General features: G+C 37.0%; 1 protein-coding gene and 1 long non-coding RNA gene across 2 annotated transcripts; both read right to left on the bottom strand.

Annotated features, from left to right (window-relative positions):
* Nucleotides 1–3,724: 3,724 nt before the first annotated feature.
* On the bottom strand, nucleotides 3,725–7,008 carry LOC119789496. The gene is made up of 2 exons (XR_005281594.1): nucleotides 5,631–7,008; nucleotides 3,725–5,030 (listed from the first exon to the last, which is right to left on the bottom strand). It is a non-coding gene; the product is annotated as an uncharacterized LOC119789496 (long non-coding RNA).
* Nucleotides 7,009–7,550: 542 nt separating this feature from the next.
* lpar6a (lysophosphatidic acid receptor 6a) lies at nucleotides 7,551–9,955 on the bottom strand. Its single transcript, XM_038294404.1, has one exon. The coding sequence runs from the start codon at nucleotides 9,217–9,219 to the stop codon at nucleotides 8,170–8,172; it is 1,050 nt and encodes a 349-aa protein (XP_038150332.1). The 5' UTR covers nucleotides 9,220–9,955; the 3' UTR covers nucleotides 7,551–8,169.
* Between the last annotated feature and the right edge of the window lie 9,395 nt (nucleotides 9,956–19,350).

The following is a 19,350-nucleotide window of genomic DNA, read 5'->3' as shown; positions in this document are numbered from 1 at the left end:
GCTCAAGCCCAATGAAACCAGCCATTCCTTGGACCATTTGACAGCAAGACCTCAGCTTGTGTAACTAGGGACCCCCCCTGACTTTAATAACTAGCGAGGAGAAAGCTGAAGACCGGCAGAGTGGGGTGGAGATTGTAGATGTACGGTCTCTTCCTACTCTCCTCGCGAGTAAAAATAATTCTGACTCTGTGCCTTTCTTTTCCTGCTTTACATTGTTTTTGGTGTTGGCTGACATTAAATTGGTCCTTCGACCCGGATGCCAACATATCTGACGATTCCAGTAGACGTGGGTGAAATCCAGAAAGATTATGGCCACAGTAGGACCGTTAAGTCCTTCAGACCCTTTGACGGGACTGGATTCATCCCCGTTCCCTGGGATCTGAAGATTGACGGTAGTCCGAAGGAGAAAGGCACACAGGAGAACGGCTGGTTTCGTTAAGCTTGAGCAATACTTCGTGAGAGTTGTCCTATACTGCTTGTGCTCTCTGGAACAGTAATATAAATAAAAATAAATTAATTGAACATTATTGCTCTCACATTGGAGAAATTTATCTCTGCATTTAACCCATCCCCTTGGGGAGCAGTGGGCTGCCATTGTGCGGCGCCCGGGAAGCAGTGTGGGGTTAAGGGTTTTGCTCAGGGACCCAGAGTGGCAGTCTGGGAAAGTGGGGGATTGAACTCCCAATCTCGGATTCAAAGCCCTATGCCCCAACCACTAGACTGCCACTGCCCCAGATCGCCACTCCCCCCCATATGTCACACATTATACATAATAAGAACAAACATTAAGTATCTTATGCATAATTATTCCAATATAAACAGACCATGTTAGTAGACGAGGAAATCTTTAATGAGAGAGGAAGACTAATGAAGCAAAGAGGTGAAGTCAGGATACAAAAAAGCAAGACACTCATAGAACTGAAAATACATATTGAGGCTGGGATTTACTTATGAAAGAACTACAAAGGGTTACATTTCATCAGCTGAGGAAATTGCAATGGGTTCAAATCTGTTTATTCATAAAGCATCAAATTATAACAATTGAATTCTATTTAACTCACATTGGAGAAATTTACCTCTGTATTTAACCCACCCCCTTGTGGAGCAGTGGGCTGCCATTGTGTGGCTCCCAGGTAGCTGTGTGGGGTTAAGTGTCTTGAGGATCGAACTGGGTAATTGCAACCTTCTCAGAGCACAAGCGCACTGTTCTAACCACTAGACCAGCACTCCCCCGAACATGCTATCTCAAGACACTTAACAGAGTAAATCCAATCAAATCAAACTGCATTGAGTTTCTTCCATAGAATTCACTTCTCTTGGATTAAAGTGTGTGGCAACAGTCGAAAGGCATTTGCATTGTCTCATTGACTTTGCTGCAATTCCTAATGATTAGCATATACATTACAGAACAAGGCAGAACCTTAGTAATTAAATATGTTTGCATTATGCTTTCAACCAAGCTGGAGTTTCAAATCTTTACGATACTTCAAAACCACATTATGTCAAGAAAGGGTTTTTAAAAACATGCAATATATAATGAGACTCTGCTAATTGCGTTAACGTCATACACATAATGGAAGATTGTCCAGGCAGTTTGCATTTTTTAAATGTTGATATATTTTATATCTTTTCTTGTTAAACAATGATTGTTCTACACACATGGCACAATCCATTAAAATCCATATAAAATATAAGTTTGTGGTGTGTTTCAAAACTTTTTTTTCATTTTGTCTTCATAAACAACAAAAATAGCATGCAATATATTTTCTTTGCCCCCCCCCCATCCAAAAAACTAAACAAAACAACTTTATCAGATACATTATAATTTACTAATAATCCTTAATCTACCGTACTTCATCCCAAAAACAAAGTGAAATGGAATAAAATGAAAGAAAGTGGTTTATGAAGAATTTAACAAAAAATGTTGATAAGAAATAATAAAAGAAATGAGACCCTAAAATTTATTTAATTTTCAAATCTTTGATTTGTGCATTTCTAATCAAACAATACAATAAATACTGTCACCTGTCTTGATTATGGAAATATTTGAAGTCTAGTATATTCGTTGTCCCTATATTATGCACCATTTGTTAATTTTTTTAAAACCTCTGATCCACCAGCCTATTTGATTGCAGAACAGAAAGTACATGTGACAGCAAGCTGTGCCTCGTCTGTTTATTCTCATCCTGCAGCCCGTTGAGAAGGAAAGGTCAAGTTGATTAGATAGTGGCTGTGAAGGCAAAGAACATTTAGGTCTCTGTCTCTGTTATAGAAACAGACCCAGTGTTTGTTTTAGTTAATCAATAAATCTAAACTATTAAGGCAGCCATCCTTTTATATTTTCCATCTTGGTACTAAATGAGTGAAAAGGTTTACACGTTAATCTTAAGTGGTTGAAGTTGTGATTTCCTTTGTTAATCCCCGACTGTTCCTGCCTCTATTCTTTGCAAAGATGTCAACAGGCATCACTCAGTCATGGCTGTATGCTGTAAATACTGTAATTGGGTTTTAGCTCCAAACAGGGACGTTACTTCTTGTTTAGAGAGCTGTTTGTTTTCACAACACTGTCCTTGACTGTGTTAAATTTAGGTTTAAGCATGAATAAAGCGCTGCCTGTTGACCTTCGGACTCTGTGAGAAAAATTACGCCAGAATGTGCTTCTGTCAGTTTCTAACATGCTGGGTTGAATCACAGTGTTTTTAACTTGAACAGTTTCACACCAAGTTGTTTCCTGAAATAAAGGGAACCAATTCTGCAAATTTCTGGTAGAGATCTTGTTTCTTTGCTCAAACCAAGCAGTTTGAGCAAAGCCCTCGACTCATTAGTATGTTTGTTGTTTTTTTTTTTTTTTTCAAAATAAATGTTTTGATGAAAAAAATAGCGCTTCTTCAACATTTAAAATATGATGTGTGGTGTCAAAATTAAGAAAAGTGCAGCAGATAATATGGCCCCATACTAAAACAGGGGTCCCCAAACATTTCAGCCTGTGACCTTAGAAATAAGAAGGCAACAGAATGGAAAACCCCTAAAAATACATACAACTACTTCACTCAAGTATTTTTAATTTACAATGGGACATTTAATTATTTAATTGTGGATTTCACAGTTAATGATAGATATATAATAATAATTGGATCATGTATAAAATAAATAAATAAATTTATAATTATTTATTTCATGGGACATTCACATTTATGTCTTTCATTATGTATTTTGGCCCTCTGTATACCTTAAGAATGAAACCATAATTATTGACAAAAGAAAGGTCTCTGGAACATTTGATGAAACCTCTGTTTTGTAAATATGAAGCTTATTATCAGCTTATTGTGACACACAGCAGTGGATATGAGCCACACACTGTATGTGGCATGTATTTTCAATTCAGTTCAGTTTATATATAAAGTGCCATTTTACAATGCATGACTCTTTAGGCCCTTTGCAAAAAAATTAAGAATTAACAGAATCATACAAATTCTAAGTCAATACAACACAGATGTTTGCATGGCTCCAAGTATTTTATTACCAAGTCAGACATTTGCACATACCTTCTCTTTTGATGCTTTATCTTTATTACTGCTACTGGGATCCCCTCCAAAATTTGTTGGAATACCATTTTAGGTGACAACAATATGAGGCTCGTCCACAGTGTGCACAAAAGTAATCAAAACACAGGGGCTCTGTCTAAAATGCAAATTAGATTCTTAATTATTTATCCATTTTAATTTTTTTTTCAACATATTTCTAAATACTTTTGCACTATTATTTATGTTAAATGTTAAAAATCATAAAAATAATAAAAAAAAATCCCAGAATGACAAAGGGGAGTCCAAACCTATGCTTGGTCCTTTTTTGATCTAAGTCAAACAATGTAGTCAAGTTCAGTTTTGCATTCAAAGTGGTTCAAACGTTTAGAGTAAAAGAGCACCATTTGTAGCCAGTAAGCCTTCCGGATGAGTGACAGTAGACAGCTGCTTGCACTGTGCACTTTGCAGTGATCCCTCATACCAAGCATGCATCTAGCAATACCAGAAAGTAAAACTCCCATTCGACAGGAAAATAAAACCATCAGTAGAGTTGATGTGTATCTGGATCTTTATAAGCGTGCCACCTTTGAAATGTGCAGGAAAATCTGCTGAAAATGCTAAAAGACCAAAAGGTTTCACAACACACACACACACACACAAAACAAAAGTTACTGGCAAAGTGTAACACTATTCTCCCAGAATGACACATTTCGATGCATAGTTCCTCATTTGTATTAAATGCACGCAATAGTTTGAACTTTCTAATATGAAAGAAAAGCCTAAATTGCATCAGAGCATGTACAATATAAAACATTAGATAATGAAATATTGATCCCTTTACACTATTATTTTAAAATTCATCACTCAGAATCCATTCTGCATAAACGTCAGTAAAAAGAAAACTATATTATATATTATATAGTTATGTTTAAGATTTCCAGGTCCAACAGTTGGTATATCATTCAGTTACCTGTTATATCGAACCCTTTGGCTGATTTTGGCCCCTCTAGGAGAATATGAGTCCAAGAAGGTTACCATACACTGACATTCTGAGAAGGAAGGTTTTAATGGACTGATTACTCCTACTTTGTGTCTAATGTAATACAATATAAATAAATTAATATCACTTGTGTTACAGAGGATCTGCATTGAGACTGTGCCCATTTATTCTATTTTTTTAGGTGTACGGCTCAATTGTTTTTAATTGTTTTTTTTTATTATTTGCATAAGTCATGATAAAAAGTAATGATAATGATAAAAGTAGTGCACTTTAAATCCTTTTGATTGGAGAATTTGAAATACCAAATAGGTATTTCAAATAAAACATTTTTGGTGGATTTTTTTTTTTTTTTTATCAGTTTTAGTAAAAATACATAGTTTAATGTTGTGCATCAAAGCTTATAAAGGATAGAAAAGTAAAAAGTCGAATTTTCATGCTATGCAAAGTTGTTTTTAAACTGTTACAGAAAAAAACATACAAATTTAGATAATTTTCTAAATAAGTCCCTGTCTACGGAGCCCCTCTGATGACATGGTCAAAAAAAATTTTTTATTGTGGCCACGAAGTAGTATTTCGTGCGCACGAAGTAGTATTTCGTGGCCACGCAATAAGTTTATCGTGCGCACGAAATACTATTTCGTGGCCACGCAATAAGTTTAACGTGCGCACGAAATACTTATTAATACTATTAATATCATTCCTGGACAACTGGGTAAGCAAATCGAGCGCGCCTTCTCTAAGGTCTAAGGCGCGCTCGATTTGCTTACCCAGTCGGTCTCCGCCAGTCACGTGACATTTGTTGCTAAGACGCTATTTTAGGTGGAAAAGGCGTAGTGTAAACAACCGCAGCATAGCTAAACGAAGGACTAAAGGCCCGTTTACATAGCAGCCTGTCCAAGATAAGTCATTACAGTTAACATAAGCCTGAAAACAGGGGCGGATTTATTGATATTATTAATAAGTATTTCGTGCGCACGTTAAACTTATTGCGTGGCCACGAAGTAGTATTTCGTGCGCACGTTATACTTATTGCGTGGACGCGAAATACTACTTCGTGGCCACAATTAAACATTTTTTTTGACCATGTCATCAGAGGGGCTCCGTACCTGTCAGAGTCCTATAACTTTAATCTTATTTGCTTTTAATATGTATCTTAGGGGTGAGTTTCAATTTATTTTCTCTTAAAGTATATGCTATTTATATCATAGTTGTATTACAATGGATGTCTCATGTATTTATGTGATTCAAATCGAGAAACCAAATTTTTGGAAAATAAACTTTGTTTTTATTAAGTGGTCGTTGACATAACCGTCAAAATATGTAGAGACTCCTTAACCAGGACAACTGTTACACTCGTTAGTCCCATTAGGCTTTTAATATGAGAACATTTCAAACTTACACATTTCAAAGTAGTTACATGTTTTTTAGTCAGTTACCATTTTCAAACAAACTAAACCACAGAGTTCAGTTTTTCATGATTTAAATATCCAAAATCCTTTACCTTGCATGGGTTGCTTCTGCCTTGGGCTGCCTTTTCATAGCTTCAATCCAAACCCTGATCCATCTGTTGCCACTTTATGCACTTCACCAGAAGTGTGTGCTTATCCAGTCCAACACAAAAATCACAAAAGCATAGAAAACAACTTGTTTCTCCATTTGCTTTCTATCTGGAACCGTATTTTCAGATTATTATCCCTTGTTAAAAATAAACATGCTTTCAAAAACAGAGTCTCTCTGATTGATTGTGGGGCTGTACAGATTGTACCAGTCTGGTGGAGGCGTGGGGCCTCCACTGTTGAAATCAAAAACAAAATGTCCTTGTGAGGGAAAGGAAGACAAAGTGTTACAAGAAGATAAAAAAAAAATTCCAGCCAAGCTTCAGACACCACCTTGCTTAAAAACTGATCAACTACACTTTAAATGTCTAAAAGGATGATTTATCCCACTTACAATGTAGTTTAGGCACCAGAGAAGCAAATCTATCAGTGTTTCTATGGCTGGTATGTGTGGACAGCATGTAGACGTCAGTAAAGTACAATCAAGTATTCATCTCCTCTATTGGATTCATCACCAGCAGAAGTGAAACACATTCCTACTTCTAGTTTCTCCAACTCATGTAGGAAAAAGAAAAAAAACAGATCAGCTCCTAAACCTTTTGCGCTTATGCAAGAGAAAATCATAAAAGTTTAGATATATTTTTTTGAATTGTTCCTGAACTTTTCAACTGTGTCATAATTGATCTTACAGCCATTCATGCATCAGAATAATGTGCACATTTAAGACATTAGTAATTTTCACTACAATTAAATTAGTTTCGTGAATATTTGTTGCCTGACTGTTGAGTCTTTTATAAATATTGTAACCAGTTCAAATATGGAAGCTTGTACTTCATATAAACTGCAGTGCTGAATTAGGATTAGTCATCTTGAAATTAGAAGAGAGATATTGGATTTTATAGAAAGCTTTTTAGAAAATACGTTGTTATAGAGATATGCTGATGAAGGTTCTCAGTCATCCAGGTCATAGTCAACCCGTAAAAATTCAAAAAATATCCACTGGACTTGGTTTTCAAGATTTGAAGACGTTTCACCACCTCTCCAGGAAGCTTTCTCATTTGAATTATCATTTGAATTGAGAAAGCTTCCTGGAGAGGTGGCGAAACGTCTTCAAATCTTGAAAACCAAGTCCAGTGGATATTTTTTGAATTTTTACGGGTTGTTATAGAGACACCAGAAATATGTGTATCCAAAATTATATATTTTGCTGTCATAGAGTTAACGTCCATTTCAAGAAACTACAACTTTAAGCTTTCACTTCTTTACTTTGTTTGGTCAAGATGGACATTTTGAAAGCTCCTTAGAGTCTAAAGTAACTGTACTCTTTTAAAAAAATTTTAAACATCACATGGATTTCTTAGTCTATTCAAATAACACTTAAATAATAATAATAACCTCTTTGTGTTCAACCAAAACAGTAAACTGAAAATCCCCTTTTTTAATTTAAAACAAAAACTTTCAAGATGCATGTTTTTTTTTTGCATTACTCAGCACATGACTTTTATTCATGATAATGGTGTGAATGCAGTATGAGGAAGTATATCAGTGCATTTAAAGCTCAGTAATGCAACAACAACGAAATGTTCCCAGAACATTAAAAACCAAAAGACACCCTTATATTCTGTTATTCACAACTAGTGAAAAAACACACACTCTCAAAAGTGAATTACAGAATAAATTTTTTGTATCATATCAACAAAGAGCCTTGTACATACATATCTATACCTTGAAATAACTTTATATTAACTTAATAGATAATACTCTAAAGTTGGCAACGCAACTTACTTTACATATATACAGATACACAGGTCCAATAATATGTTAATACAGTATAACCATTCTGCAGTTTAGTGATCATATCCCATTATACATCACTGGCTGAGTGACTGTGTTAAACACAATTACACTCTAATCCACAGGAAACAGAAATGTGTAAGTAGTCGTAACAAATCCTCACGTGAGCAGAGGGTGAAGTGGTAAGTGGTAATACTGCAAAGCAGACGCTGTTAAATCCATAGTTGGGAGCTTTTGCCCTGAGATGAAGTCCAAATTAGGAAAAGCTCTCCAAAAGAAAACTCACTGAGAAATTTCATACAGAAGATTCGTTGTGGAAGACCTTAGCTTTCAGGTTCCTTAGGCTGCATTGCAAATTGGAGGCGCTATCTGACTGGAGGGCCTCTGAGAATTTGACATCAAACGAGCGGGAGGCCTGGGACTTCCTCTTGATGGAGTTCTGGATGGTCTCTGAGGTGAAGTAGTACACGATGGGATCAAAGCAGCAGTTAAACACAGCAATGCAAAGGGCTATTGGGTAGATTGTTCGAACTACCGATTCAATATAGCATCCTTTTAAGTTTTTTGTGCGGACCAGTGCATAAAACACCAAGTTCACGTTATAGGGAATAAAGCAAAAGCAAAAAATGAACAGGTGCACGATTATCATCCGCAGGACCTTCGTTTTGTTCACCTTTCCCCCACGACTGACGGTCTGAGGGCGCCGCAGCGTCTGTAAAACCATTATGGAGCAACAAACATTAAGTAAAAGAGGAATGAGGAAGCCAACTGTCTCTATAAATATCACCACTTTGGACAAGTGGGATTTCCATGTTTTGGATGAAAAGTTCTCAAAGCAGAAAGTGCTTTTTTCGTCTGTTGTGATGCTATTCAGCAAAAACCCAGTGGGGAGGCTACCCGAAAGCACCAGCACCCATACGGCAATGCACACTATCTTGGCATTGCGTTTGGTCCTGAGCATCCTCGAGCGAAAAGGGTACACGATGGCCAGAAAGCGGTCCACGCTGATGCATGTGAGGAAGAGCATGCTGCCGTACATGTTGGTGTAGAAGAGCGAGACTGAGATCTGGCAGAGAGTCCCCCCAAAGGGCCAGTTCTTATTTATGAAGTAGAAGACCCTCAGCGGCAGTGTGAAGACAAACAGCAAGTCCGACACCACCAAGTTCATCATGTAGGTGGTGGTCTCATTCCTCACTTTTAGAGAGCATGTGAATATATAAAAGGCAACAACGTTGGTGATGAGTCCAACTACAAACACAATGCTGAAGACTGTGCTGTACAGGGGGTATTTGAACATGTCATTCTTGCTGCAGCTTGAATTGTCCAGGTCGGTAGTGTTATTCATTATGAAACAAAGCAACTGTCCATGAATGAAAGCCAGAAACCAGTCCCACACAACCAGGCAGTCAGGCCATCAGCACTAACAGGTCCTCTGAGTTGGACATTGCAAATTTGATTAACTTTCCTCTTCTTACTTTGGGGGTTGATGAAGACTGAAAAGAATCCTCCCAGAGGACAGATTCAAGCTGGAGCTTCTTCCCCTCCCCCTGCTCAGGCACTCTCTCCAGGCTACAGCCCACCAGATACGGACTCAGTTTGACTCACTCAGATAATCCAGTAAAACAAATATCCTTCTCACCCATATGGTCCATTTTTGGCATAAGGTGTTGGCCTACCCTCATTCAAATCCTGAGGAGGGGTTTCCTTATGATAAGATCCTGTCCTTTTGTCCAAACTCTTTATAAGTTGTTTCACCTCCAAAGGAGCAAAGTTGTCACAAGATCCCCATGTCTTCCAGGGTCCACGCCATATAGCAGCATGTTTCCTTCCAACAGCAGAACTCAGGTTTGGCTGGATGCCCTTGTTCTTTGTCTTTGTAATGAGGTGGATGTCTTTAATATTCTGAGTGGATGATCTCGTCCTTCTTCTTTCTCCTTCCTCTTAAGAAACTTTTGTCTCAAACTCTTCCTCTGGAACGTCTTGAAGGCTTTCTATCATCTCAGTCAGGATTTCCCAGCTCCTTTGTGCCGGTATTACAGACAGTTTATGCACTTTAGAGTGGTAGAGAGTGAGCGGTTGCATGAAGTCACTCCCACTGCCTGCATGCAGCTCCTCCCATTCCCTTTGTCTGTTAGTTGAAGAATCAGTCATGAGCAGCAAAGAACAACACTGCACTCAGAGGGAGTTTACTGAAGTGCTTTTCATTTGTGGGTAGCACTGTGATAAAGTATTCAAACCCCTTGAACTTAATTTGTATTGTGGAGATTTCTTTGTGGCAGGGAGACTCAAAGAAGCTCAGCAATGTGAAATGGGGAGAAAATAAAGCTTTGTTTTCAACATATCTTGTAAATAAAATATTTTCATTTAATTTGTCAATTTTAAGACCCAATACTGTGCAGATTCACCTTTTGCTGCAAAGTATCCCCATCCAGGCGCTCAACTTACGGTCTGTAAGATTGTATGGAAAGGCTCATCAACTAAAATGTTTAAGTATTTTCGTAAATTGGCCAAAAAAATCAATAATATACCATGATTTAAATCTTTGAATTGTTCTAATGAACTATAAACATCTACTCCTGCCTCAAGTCTTTTGCATTATTTAACAAGTTGTGTGCTTGCTGTGTGAGTTTTCTGCCCAGAAAGGATTTGGGGAAAAGTTACATTTTGGCCTCATTTGACAATATCTTTCTATGTTTATTATTCAGATCTGATGAAAATCTTAAAACTTAAGAGATGGTATGTCATGATACAATTAAACAAAACCTTAATGTTTGGCTGATGATTCTGTTTGAAATTAAATTATTAGGCGAAATAAATATATCCTATTTGCATTAAAACATGGTAATGGAAGTATCATCCTTTGAGATTTCTTGTCTTTCAATAAAACATTATGTTTTATAGTACAGTGGAGGAATTGAGTTTTTTTTTAATAGCTTAAACCAGTAGTTGGCCTCTCTCCTGACATTCTGGTATCTGCTTGAAAACTTAAAAACATCGGAAACTCTTAGTTTTTCAGTACCAGTCTAAATATAAGCCCAAATAAAAAAATTAAAAAAGATTTAATGAAAGCAAAATCTTAAAGGAATAGTACACCCAAAACATGATTAGCCTTCATTTTCTACTCACCCCCATGCTGAACAACACCCTGGAGTACTTTTTTGATATCTTAAATGCATCTGGAGATCTGGGAGGCTTCTTGTTGTCTGCTGACATTCAAATAATGGAGGTCTATGGTGCCCGAGGCAGAAAGGTCCATAAAAGTCCACAAAAAACGTGTCAATATTCCCCCATACTGCTCGTCCAATGTATTCCAAGTGTCCTGAGTGGGTAGCATCCAGAATTTACTCGAAACAAAGTCATTTAGAATGTTTTTAGAGCATAAACAGTAGTGTATAGGATTTCCTGAAAGCGCGCACATGCGCGATCACGACGCTACGGAAGCCGGCAGACCAAACCAGATGAAAGTGCGCATTCAGCATCTGCTCTTCCAATAATGCAAGCGTAGAAGAAGAAATGTGCCGTTTACCTGTGCAAAGAAAGAAACAACGAAAGAAAAATGTCTGAGGACTTCAGTGTTGAGGAAGAGCATGAGTTCTTTGCTGAGCTGAATGCGCTGGTTTGGTCTGCCGGCTTCTGTAGCGTCGTGATCGCGCATGTGCGCGCTTTCAGGAAATCCTATACACTACTGTTTATGCTCTAAAAACATTCTAAATGACTTTGTTTCGAGTAAATTCTGGATGCTACCCACTCAGAACACTTGGAATACATTGGACGAGCAGTATGGAGGAATATTGACACGTTTTTTGTGGACTTTTATGGACCTTTCTGCCTCGGGCGCTGGGTACCTCCATTATTTGAATGTCAGCAGACAGCAAGAAGCCTCCTAGATCTCCAGATGCATTTGAGATATCAAAAAAGTACTCCAGAGTGTTGTTCAGCATGGGGGTGAGTAGAAAATGAAGGCTAATCATGTTTTGGGTGTACTATTCCTTTAAGTCTCCGATTGACCTGGTAAGATAGCATATCTGTGGATTCACCTGTAGGAAGCCTCACAATCTAGTAGATTTACAGGGTAGATTGTGAATTTTTTTAAACACTCACTTTTCAGTGCCTTTTTGATGCAAACCAACTTTTACCATGTCTGTCCTGTTCAGCAGTCTGCCATCCTTCCTGTTTTATAAGTTATTTTCTATTTCGGATATCTTCAAGCATTATCATAAAATGTAGCAACAAGCAGGAATAAAGGGGACAAGATCAAAACACTCAAGTGTTTTCACGTGAACAAATCTAACAAGTATGTTTAAACACTGCTGATTAATTAGCATTTTCAACTTTTTTTCTTTTGTTTTCGTAAGCCTGTTAGACTCTTGCTGTTACTCTGATGCAGTTCTACTTTTACATATGATTTGTGAACCCTGTCTTCCGCCAGCACATGCAAACATATGTAGTGGGCCGGCTGTGCGGTGTGACAGAGGCTGATAGAATCTGCTGAGCCCCTGATAAGGACGGAAGGTCAACAGAGCGTCAGAAGGTCTCTGAAAACACTGGAAGTGCCTGAGGTGACTGCCTCCGCAGGTCTGTTGGGGGTAGCCTTTACAGCCTGTGTGGGCTGCAGTTCTGCCAAAGGAGAACAGCTTTCTATTTTCCTGGGAACACAAGGGATGTGACAGAAAGAAACACAGAAGGCCTTCTCTGTTCTGGGTAACGGTTGTTCCCACTCATCTCAAAAGTTGCATTCAAGGTTTCCCTTTGCAGAAAGTCTTTTTGGCAGTTGGTAAAGCCTTAAGGACGTCAGTTGTTAGTGAAGTAGCCCAGAAGGGAGGAACACTTGTTGGAACTAGAGAGACAACTTGACAGAAATCTTAGCTCCCAAATTCCCTGTTTCCAAGTTAGAGACTAAAACCTACAAACTGCATGTAGACTTGCTGGGTTATTGTTCTTCTGTCAAACAGATAACATGCCTTTAGTTTTGTTTGTGTAAACGCATAATTAAATTAATGTTTAATATATTTTTTTTTTTTTTACATTTGAATAAAATGTTGCAAAAGTTGGTTAAATCTAGCTGTTTTTTTTTTTTTTTTTGGTGTAAGTAATATTTCCCTAAATGAAGCGATTATTATGGCTGATATAAACATGACTTCATAGTTACCAACAACAGGCAAAACAAATGAAGGAAAATCACACAGAGAATCAAAGAGACTAACAGACACGGTGTGTTTTATGGCCAGAATGCCTTTCTTTGTCAGTCTGCTGCAAAATAAACACTGTCAAGGCCTTACAGCAAAATGTTTTGTACCATTGTCTTTCACTTACAAAATACTTCAATCCAGCACATAAAAAACAAGCTCTTCACATGCAACTATGCAGTCTCTAAATAAAAACAAGGGGGATAAAATCCCTGGACTGTTAAACCCCTCACAATAGCAGGAAGGTGTCTGACACCCCCCCTCCAACTCACCACCTCACCCCCAAGCGAGATGTGATTGTATGATGATCATGAGGAGCAGTAAGAAACGTGGTCAGACGTGCGATACAAATTTGACAACCTCAGTGGTAACAAATCATTGCTCAAACCTGTAAAAACAGAACTGCAACAGGAACTAAGCAGGTAGTGACTAATCAGGGTTTTTACACAATTTAATGAATGAAGGCTGCACACATTATGAAACGTACAGTTGTACTGTTGAATTGTGAAAGTAGAGAATAAAAAAGATTAAAAAAAGCACCAAAACCACAAAGTAAGCTGTGCACTGCTTTGCAGAAGTATTCACACCCCTTACAATTTTCGCACAAAAAAAATGTTATTTTGAATTTATATGCGAAAAACAACATAAAAAAAGAGAGAGAGATACAGAGGTACATAGTTCAAGAGGGAGTATCTGCGACAAAATAATTTGGCCTTTGTGTAACATTAACCAGAAAAAAAAATCCATTGTTGACAGAAGGTCAACAGAAATCCTGTTTGTGTCATGCCGTTCCGAGGATACAGCAAACATGCAGTAGTAGAAGTACTCTTTATGATAATCACATAATCGCTTTACTAACCTTAAAAACCTACATTGCTCATTACCTTGCCTTCTCCATCCAGGAAACATGCTGGTTGTAGGATTCCAACTGTGCCAAAGATGTTAGTCAAAGTCGATGAGAAAATTTTAAATATTATTACTATAAATGTTTATTAGCATAGAAAAAACAGCGAAAGACAATCTGTTCTTTTTCATTTCAGTGGAATAGTCCTATTTAACAGGTGTTGTAACTTCCACTGCTTGCCACACAAGAATGATGAGTTACATTTACAGCAGAAGTCTTAAGAGGAAAAACAAACACAGGTTCAAGTGCAACACTTCCTGTTTAACCTAGTAACAGCGTTGCTGAGGACTGGCAAGCTGCACATTTTACGTAAGCAGATTCTAGAGCAAAAAATCAAACCGACCAAACACAGCCCAAGTTTCAACAACTATTTCTGGAATAAATCAAGACTATGACAGACTGACCAGATTTAGTCAAAAAAAAAAAAAATCTAAGTGAAGTCTGTTTTTTGCGGGGGTAGAGATGTTGAATGTCATCTGTTTTATGAACTTGGGTAAAATAAAGATATTCTGGTCTTTGCTAAGTTCTGAACTAAAAAAAATAGTTTATGTTGATATTGCCATTTCAGAACAAGTCAATATAAAAAAAAACTGATATCTAAAAATAATGACTTATATCTGGGGAATAGACCTCAGTCCTATCTGAATAATTAAAATACATTCCAGTACCTCCAAGTCAAGTACAATCTCAGTTTATTGTAGTCTACAAACATTCATTGTGCACAGCTCTCTTAAAGTCCCACTAAGCCAGGAGTGGGTAACTCCAGTCCTGGAGGGCCTGTATCCTGGAGCATTTAGATATGTCCTTGACTTGACACACCTGAATCAAGTAAATAGATAATTAAAAGAACTCTGGAGAAATTGATTGCATGCTGGGATGTAATTCAACCATTTGATTCAGGTGTGTTGGACCAAGAATTAATCTAAATGTTGCATGAAACTGGCCCTGCACTAAGCATTTCAACCATGCTGAGGGCTGGACTTTGAGAGATTGCGACACACTGAATCCTTTTTTATTTGCTGTATTGCTGTCGTTGATCTACTGAAGACCCAGCTTGAGTCAAGCACCAATGGTACCATAAATGGTATCATATCAAACGCTAGAAAATCTTTGGTATAAAGAGGAGTTTATGAATCATTCAAAGCTATTTTAAAATATTTTATCTGTTTCCAAATAGGCCTACAACTTAAGTTTAACGACTTTCTGAACAGTCTAAGATTGGATGATATTCAAATTGTGGTTAGCTCAAACACTTTAACACCTTAAGATATATTTAATCTGTTTAGAGCATTACATTAGCTTAGTTAAAACCGTAAAATGTTGTGACTTACTTTAAAAAAGAAATTTACTATATTTATTTCATTAATATGCATTTGTATAAAACGGGTAGAAAAGAGAATGTGAAGCCATGTTAAATTTCTGAAAAGCTTTAACCTAAAGTGCTTTTATTTTTGAAACACCAGTGGTTTTTATGTACGTAGTTAACAGCTCTCTATTCTGGTTTAAACAGTCATCCCATTCTGTATATAGCACATTTTATAAAGTTCAGAGCCTTTCTTAGTTTAAGTAGTATATTTACTTGATAACTAGAAAACCATCGAATTTTGTTTGTAAAAAACCTGTGTTGTCAGGAAACATGTTCCTGTGAGTGTTAATCACAAAATAAAAAGTGGGGTGATATATAGTCAGTGAGAAGTAATAATATGGATTTTATGTGGGGGGAAAAATCATCAGGTACTGCTTTTATTTTAATGTTATTGTTTTGGAAAGTAAAATTTCAGAATTATCCACAAATTATCTAAAGTGCTGAACCATTTTTTAATAAACCATTTATGTCCACTAGTAACCCTAGTTTATTCAGTAAAATTCCCTTTTGAATGAAAACAAGTGTCAGACTTGCTCTCTGTGGCTAACTTAGAAAAAATATTTCTATCATCTCTACATGCTTTACCTGGAGAAATGAATTCTGCAGACTTCATGCAGTTTAGTTCAGTTTAGTTTCCTTAGGTAGAAACTTCCATCCAATCTGCATAACGTGCCTTAAGATGATTTAGTTATAATACACAATGGTAGCACTGAATAAAAAATAACAAAGCTGCAGTAAACTTATTTTAATGGTTATGTTCATAACCAGTCAATTGTGTATATAAATGATCAAACATAAACATTGTGTTAAATAATGGAAGCAGTCAATGTTAGTCTAGAGTTCTGGATGATTTCCTAATGTTAGCCTCGAAATTAGGGGGGAAATCCTAAACCAAACACAGATATTTCAATTCAATTGAATTTATTTATATAGCGCTACTTCACAACACGTCATCTCAAGGCACTTTACAGTTCACCAGATCATATAGTCAAATTGATTCAAAGTTTTCTATCTAAGGAAAATCAGTTGTTTGCATCGACTCATTGACTTGAATGCAATCCCTCATGCTAAGCAAGTTTTATAGCGACAGTGGAGAGAAAAAAAACTCCCTTTGAACAGGAAGAAACCTCCAGCGGAACCAGGCTCAGTGTGAGTGAGCCGACTGGGGTTCAAGGAGACAGAAGCAGAGATACAAAAAGAAACTGTAAAAGGCGGCCCCGTCCAGGAAACACACAGCCAGGCAGACGAGCTTCAATCAAGCTACCATGTCAGAGGATGAAGAGAGCACACCCAGCCAGTCACAGTCAGAGAAACTTGACTACACTGAAAAAACAGGCCTATCTTGAACATCTACAAACAATGGGGTTAATGGCAGCAGCACATCTGATATTTCTCTCCAGGATGGTGTCACAGCCAAACAGGAACAGACGAGGCGAAGCTACTATGAGAAAAAGCCGAGAGAGCATAACGTTAGAGATTGAACTAACATATTCTGCAGAGTGGGAGAATAGAGATAGAATGAAGCAGAATGATAAAATAGGAGTCCCTATGTCCTCCAGAAGTCTAAGGCTATAGCAGCATAACTATAGAGATAGCTCAGGATAACCTGAGCCACTCTAACCACAAGCTTTATCAAAAAGGAAAGTTTTAGGCCTAACCTTAAAAATAATTTAACTCTAGGGTGCGCTCACAGTGCTAGTCCAGTCCAAGGGATGGTTACTGAGAAAATTCACACCTGCAGTGGGCCGGATTTGCTTTCACACAGACATTTTTAGGGCAGGCCAAAACACGTTTCAGAAAATGTGTCTTTAAAAAAGATAAATTTAGGGCAGCCAAAATGGAAATGCTTGCCCTTTTGTCTTAATGTTGCTCTTTCCTGCAAAAGACGTTGACCTTATTCTGAAAGAGAACCACAAAAACTTACAGCATCCCATTTCACAGACAGTTAAATGAGTCATAACCTTGTATTTTATTTACATTACTCTTTAAAATCACGTTTAAAATTAAGTTTAATCGATTTTATGGTAAAAAAAGAAAAAAAGAAAAGAAAGTTGAATAGAGCAAAATAAGATATTTTCTTCTAGTGAGGGTATGCGCAAGATTTTCATGCATGTGTGTTTATGTGGACCTAGCATTAGCGACGTTAGTGGGCTGCCATAGTTCGTTTATCACCCAGTCTATCAGTCAAAAGGTAAAATGTTACACAAGCAGCAAAAAATTCCCGAATGCACTTCGGGTGAGTCCCTGATTGTTGGAATTTCCTCTATTGGTGGAAAAGAGGAGGGCATAGTGGTTGCGAGTCTTTAGGTACTTTGAAAGGCTTTTCTTGCCCAAAAAAAACAAAACAAAAAAACACCTTTACACTCCAGATTTTCCAGGTGATTTGAACTGGGGCCCAACACCCAAAAAAAAAATGTTTCAACATGAAAGTCAGATTTCCAGGTAAGGACTTTAAGAGTTAAAGAATAAGACTGATTAAATAAAAGCACTGACTGGAGAGAGTTTATGGTGGTTTTGGTCTAGTCAGAGAACTTCCTATGCTTGCAATGAGCGATATGTTGATAAATATACATCATCTGTGTCTTCATCTTATTTGAAAAAACTAAGTGAAGTGGGGTTTGACATTTTCCAATAACACAATTCAGGTCACAGAATTTTTTTTTTTTTTTATCAGCATGACTTTTCAAATCAGGGTTATTCCTTCAAAAATCATACAAAGAAAAAAAAAACATCCCACCTCCTCCGTCATATAAACAGCTCATCTGCAAGAACTACGCAGACTACTGATGTTTCTGTGGAAAGTGATAATGTAAATGAGTCACAGTTTGCATGCAACTCAACGTAAAGAAAAACACATTAAACATGTCCGTAGACACTTGCAGAGACAGTGACAATTAGACTAATCTAAGATCTCTCGTTAAACATCTAGGAAAGTTAAAACTAAAGCTGTGAGGTGAAACACATGGTACTGTAACTTTAACATGCTAATCTATTTCTTTGCTTCAACTGACTGCATAAACCTTTTAGGCTGTTGCTTATGTATGTTTCCCTAGAATACCGTGAGCTCATAATTGCTTTTTTTGGAGTAATGTCTCAGAATATTCTATACTATTCTTTTTTTTTTCTTTTGTGGTAGGAAAAAAAGGCAAACAAAGAATGAAGGGTTTTAAATGTTTTGTAGTATAACTTTTAGCTCCAGTTAATACTGCAAGTTCACTTGGATGCATCTGTACTAGCTTTGAGTATCTAGAACATGTTTTTCCATCAGTCAGTAGAAAATTGCGTTGGATTGAGCTAATTTGCTTATTTTTTGGTAGATAAAGCAACGTGGAACCTTGTTTTACCATTTCCTTGTCTAACATAGAAGATATTACTGGATCAGTGCTTTTGTGTTCTTTAAATATCTCTGCCTTTGTCTTTTCATACCTCTAGTTAGCCATGGCGGAATCCAGTCTTATCCACTTTTGCTTCAAGCATGCTTGGTAAAAGGGATTGCTGCAGTCAATGACACATGGCAAGGGGCTGTCTACTGTTGCTACGTGCTAATCAAAGTGGAATAAATTCTTTAGTCAATGACTTGATGCAATCTGCTGGATTTTCTAAGATAGAAAATTTATATCTAATCTGCCTGTTTGATTTGATTGAATTGTCTCTGTAAACTGATTTTGAATTGGTGCTTTTTCATTACACTGAACTAAATAAAAATATATATTTATTTTTCTGGGCAAAGCTCAGGAAGCACATATAATATGCTCCTTGTAAACATACAGCCCTATATTAAGTGTTAAAATTTGGAATCAGTGTCCTGCTGTTTTACCTAAGCATTGATAGTTCTCCTCTTGTGTTTATTTTTTCTATAGTAATTACTTTAGTAGTTACTTTCATGCCTTCATTTGTAGAGGCCAAAAATATTTAGTGTACTTTAAATATAATGCAAAGAAAACAGACACATATATAAGGCATGTATAATCATCTATGAAAATAAGTTTACCCTTCACAGCACACAGCTAAATATTTCTT

Source organism: Cyprinodon tularosa, unplaced genomic scaffold (assembly GCF_016077235.1).
Source record: "Cyprinodon tularosa strain WSP-4 unplaced genomic scaffold, ASM1607723v1 ctg34, whole genome shotgun sequence".
Lineage (NCBI taxonomy): Eukaryota > Metazoa > Chordata > Actinopteri > Cyprinodontiformes > Cyprinodontidae > Cyprinodon > Cyprinodon tularosa.
Note: the sequence above shows the minus strand (reverse complement) of the source record. Positions and strands in the feature narration are given on the sequence as shown.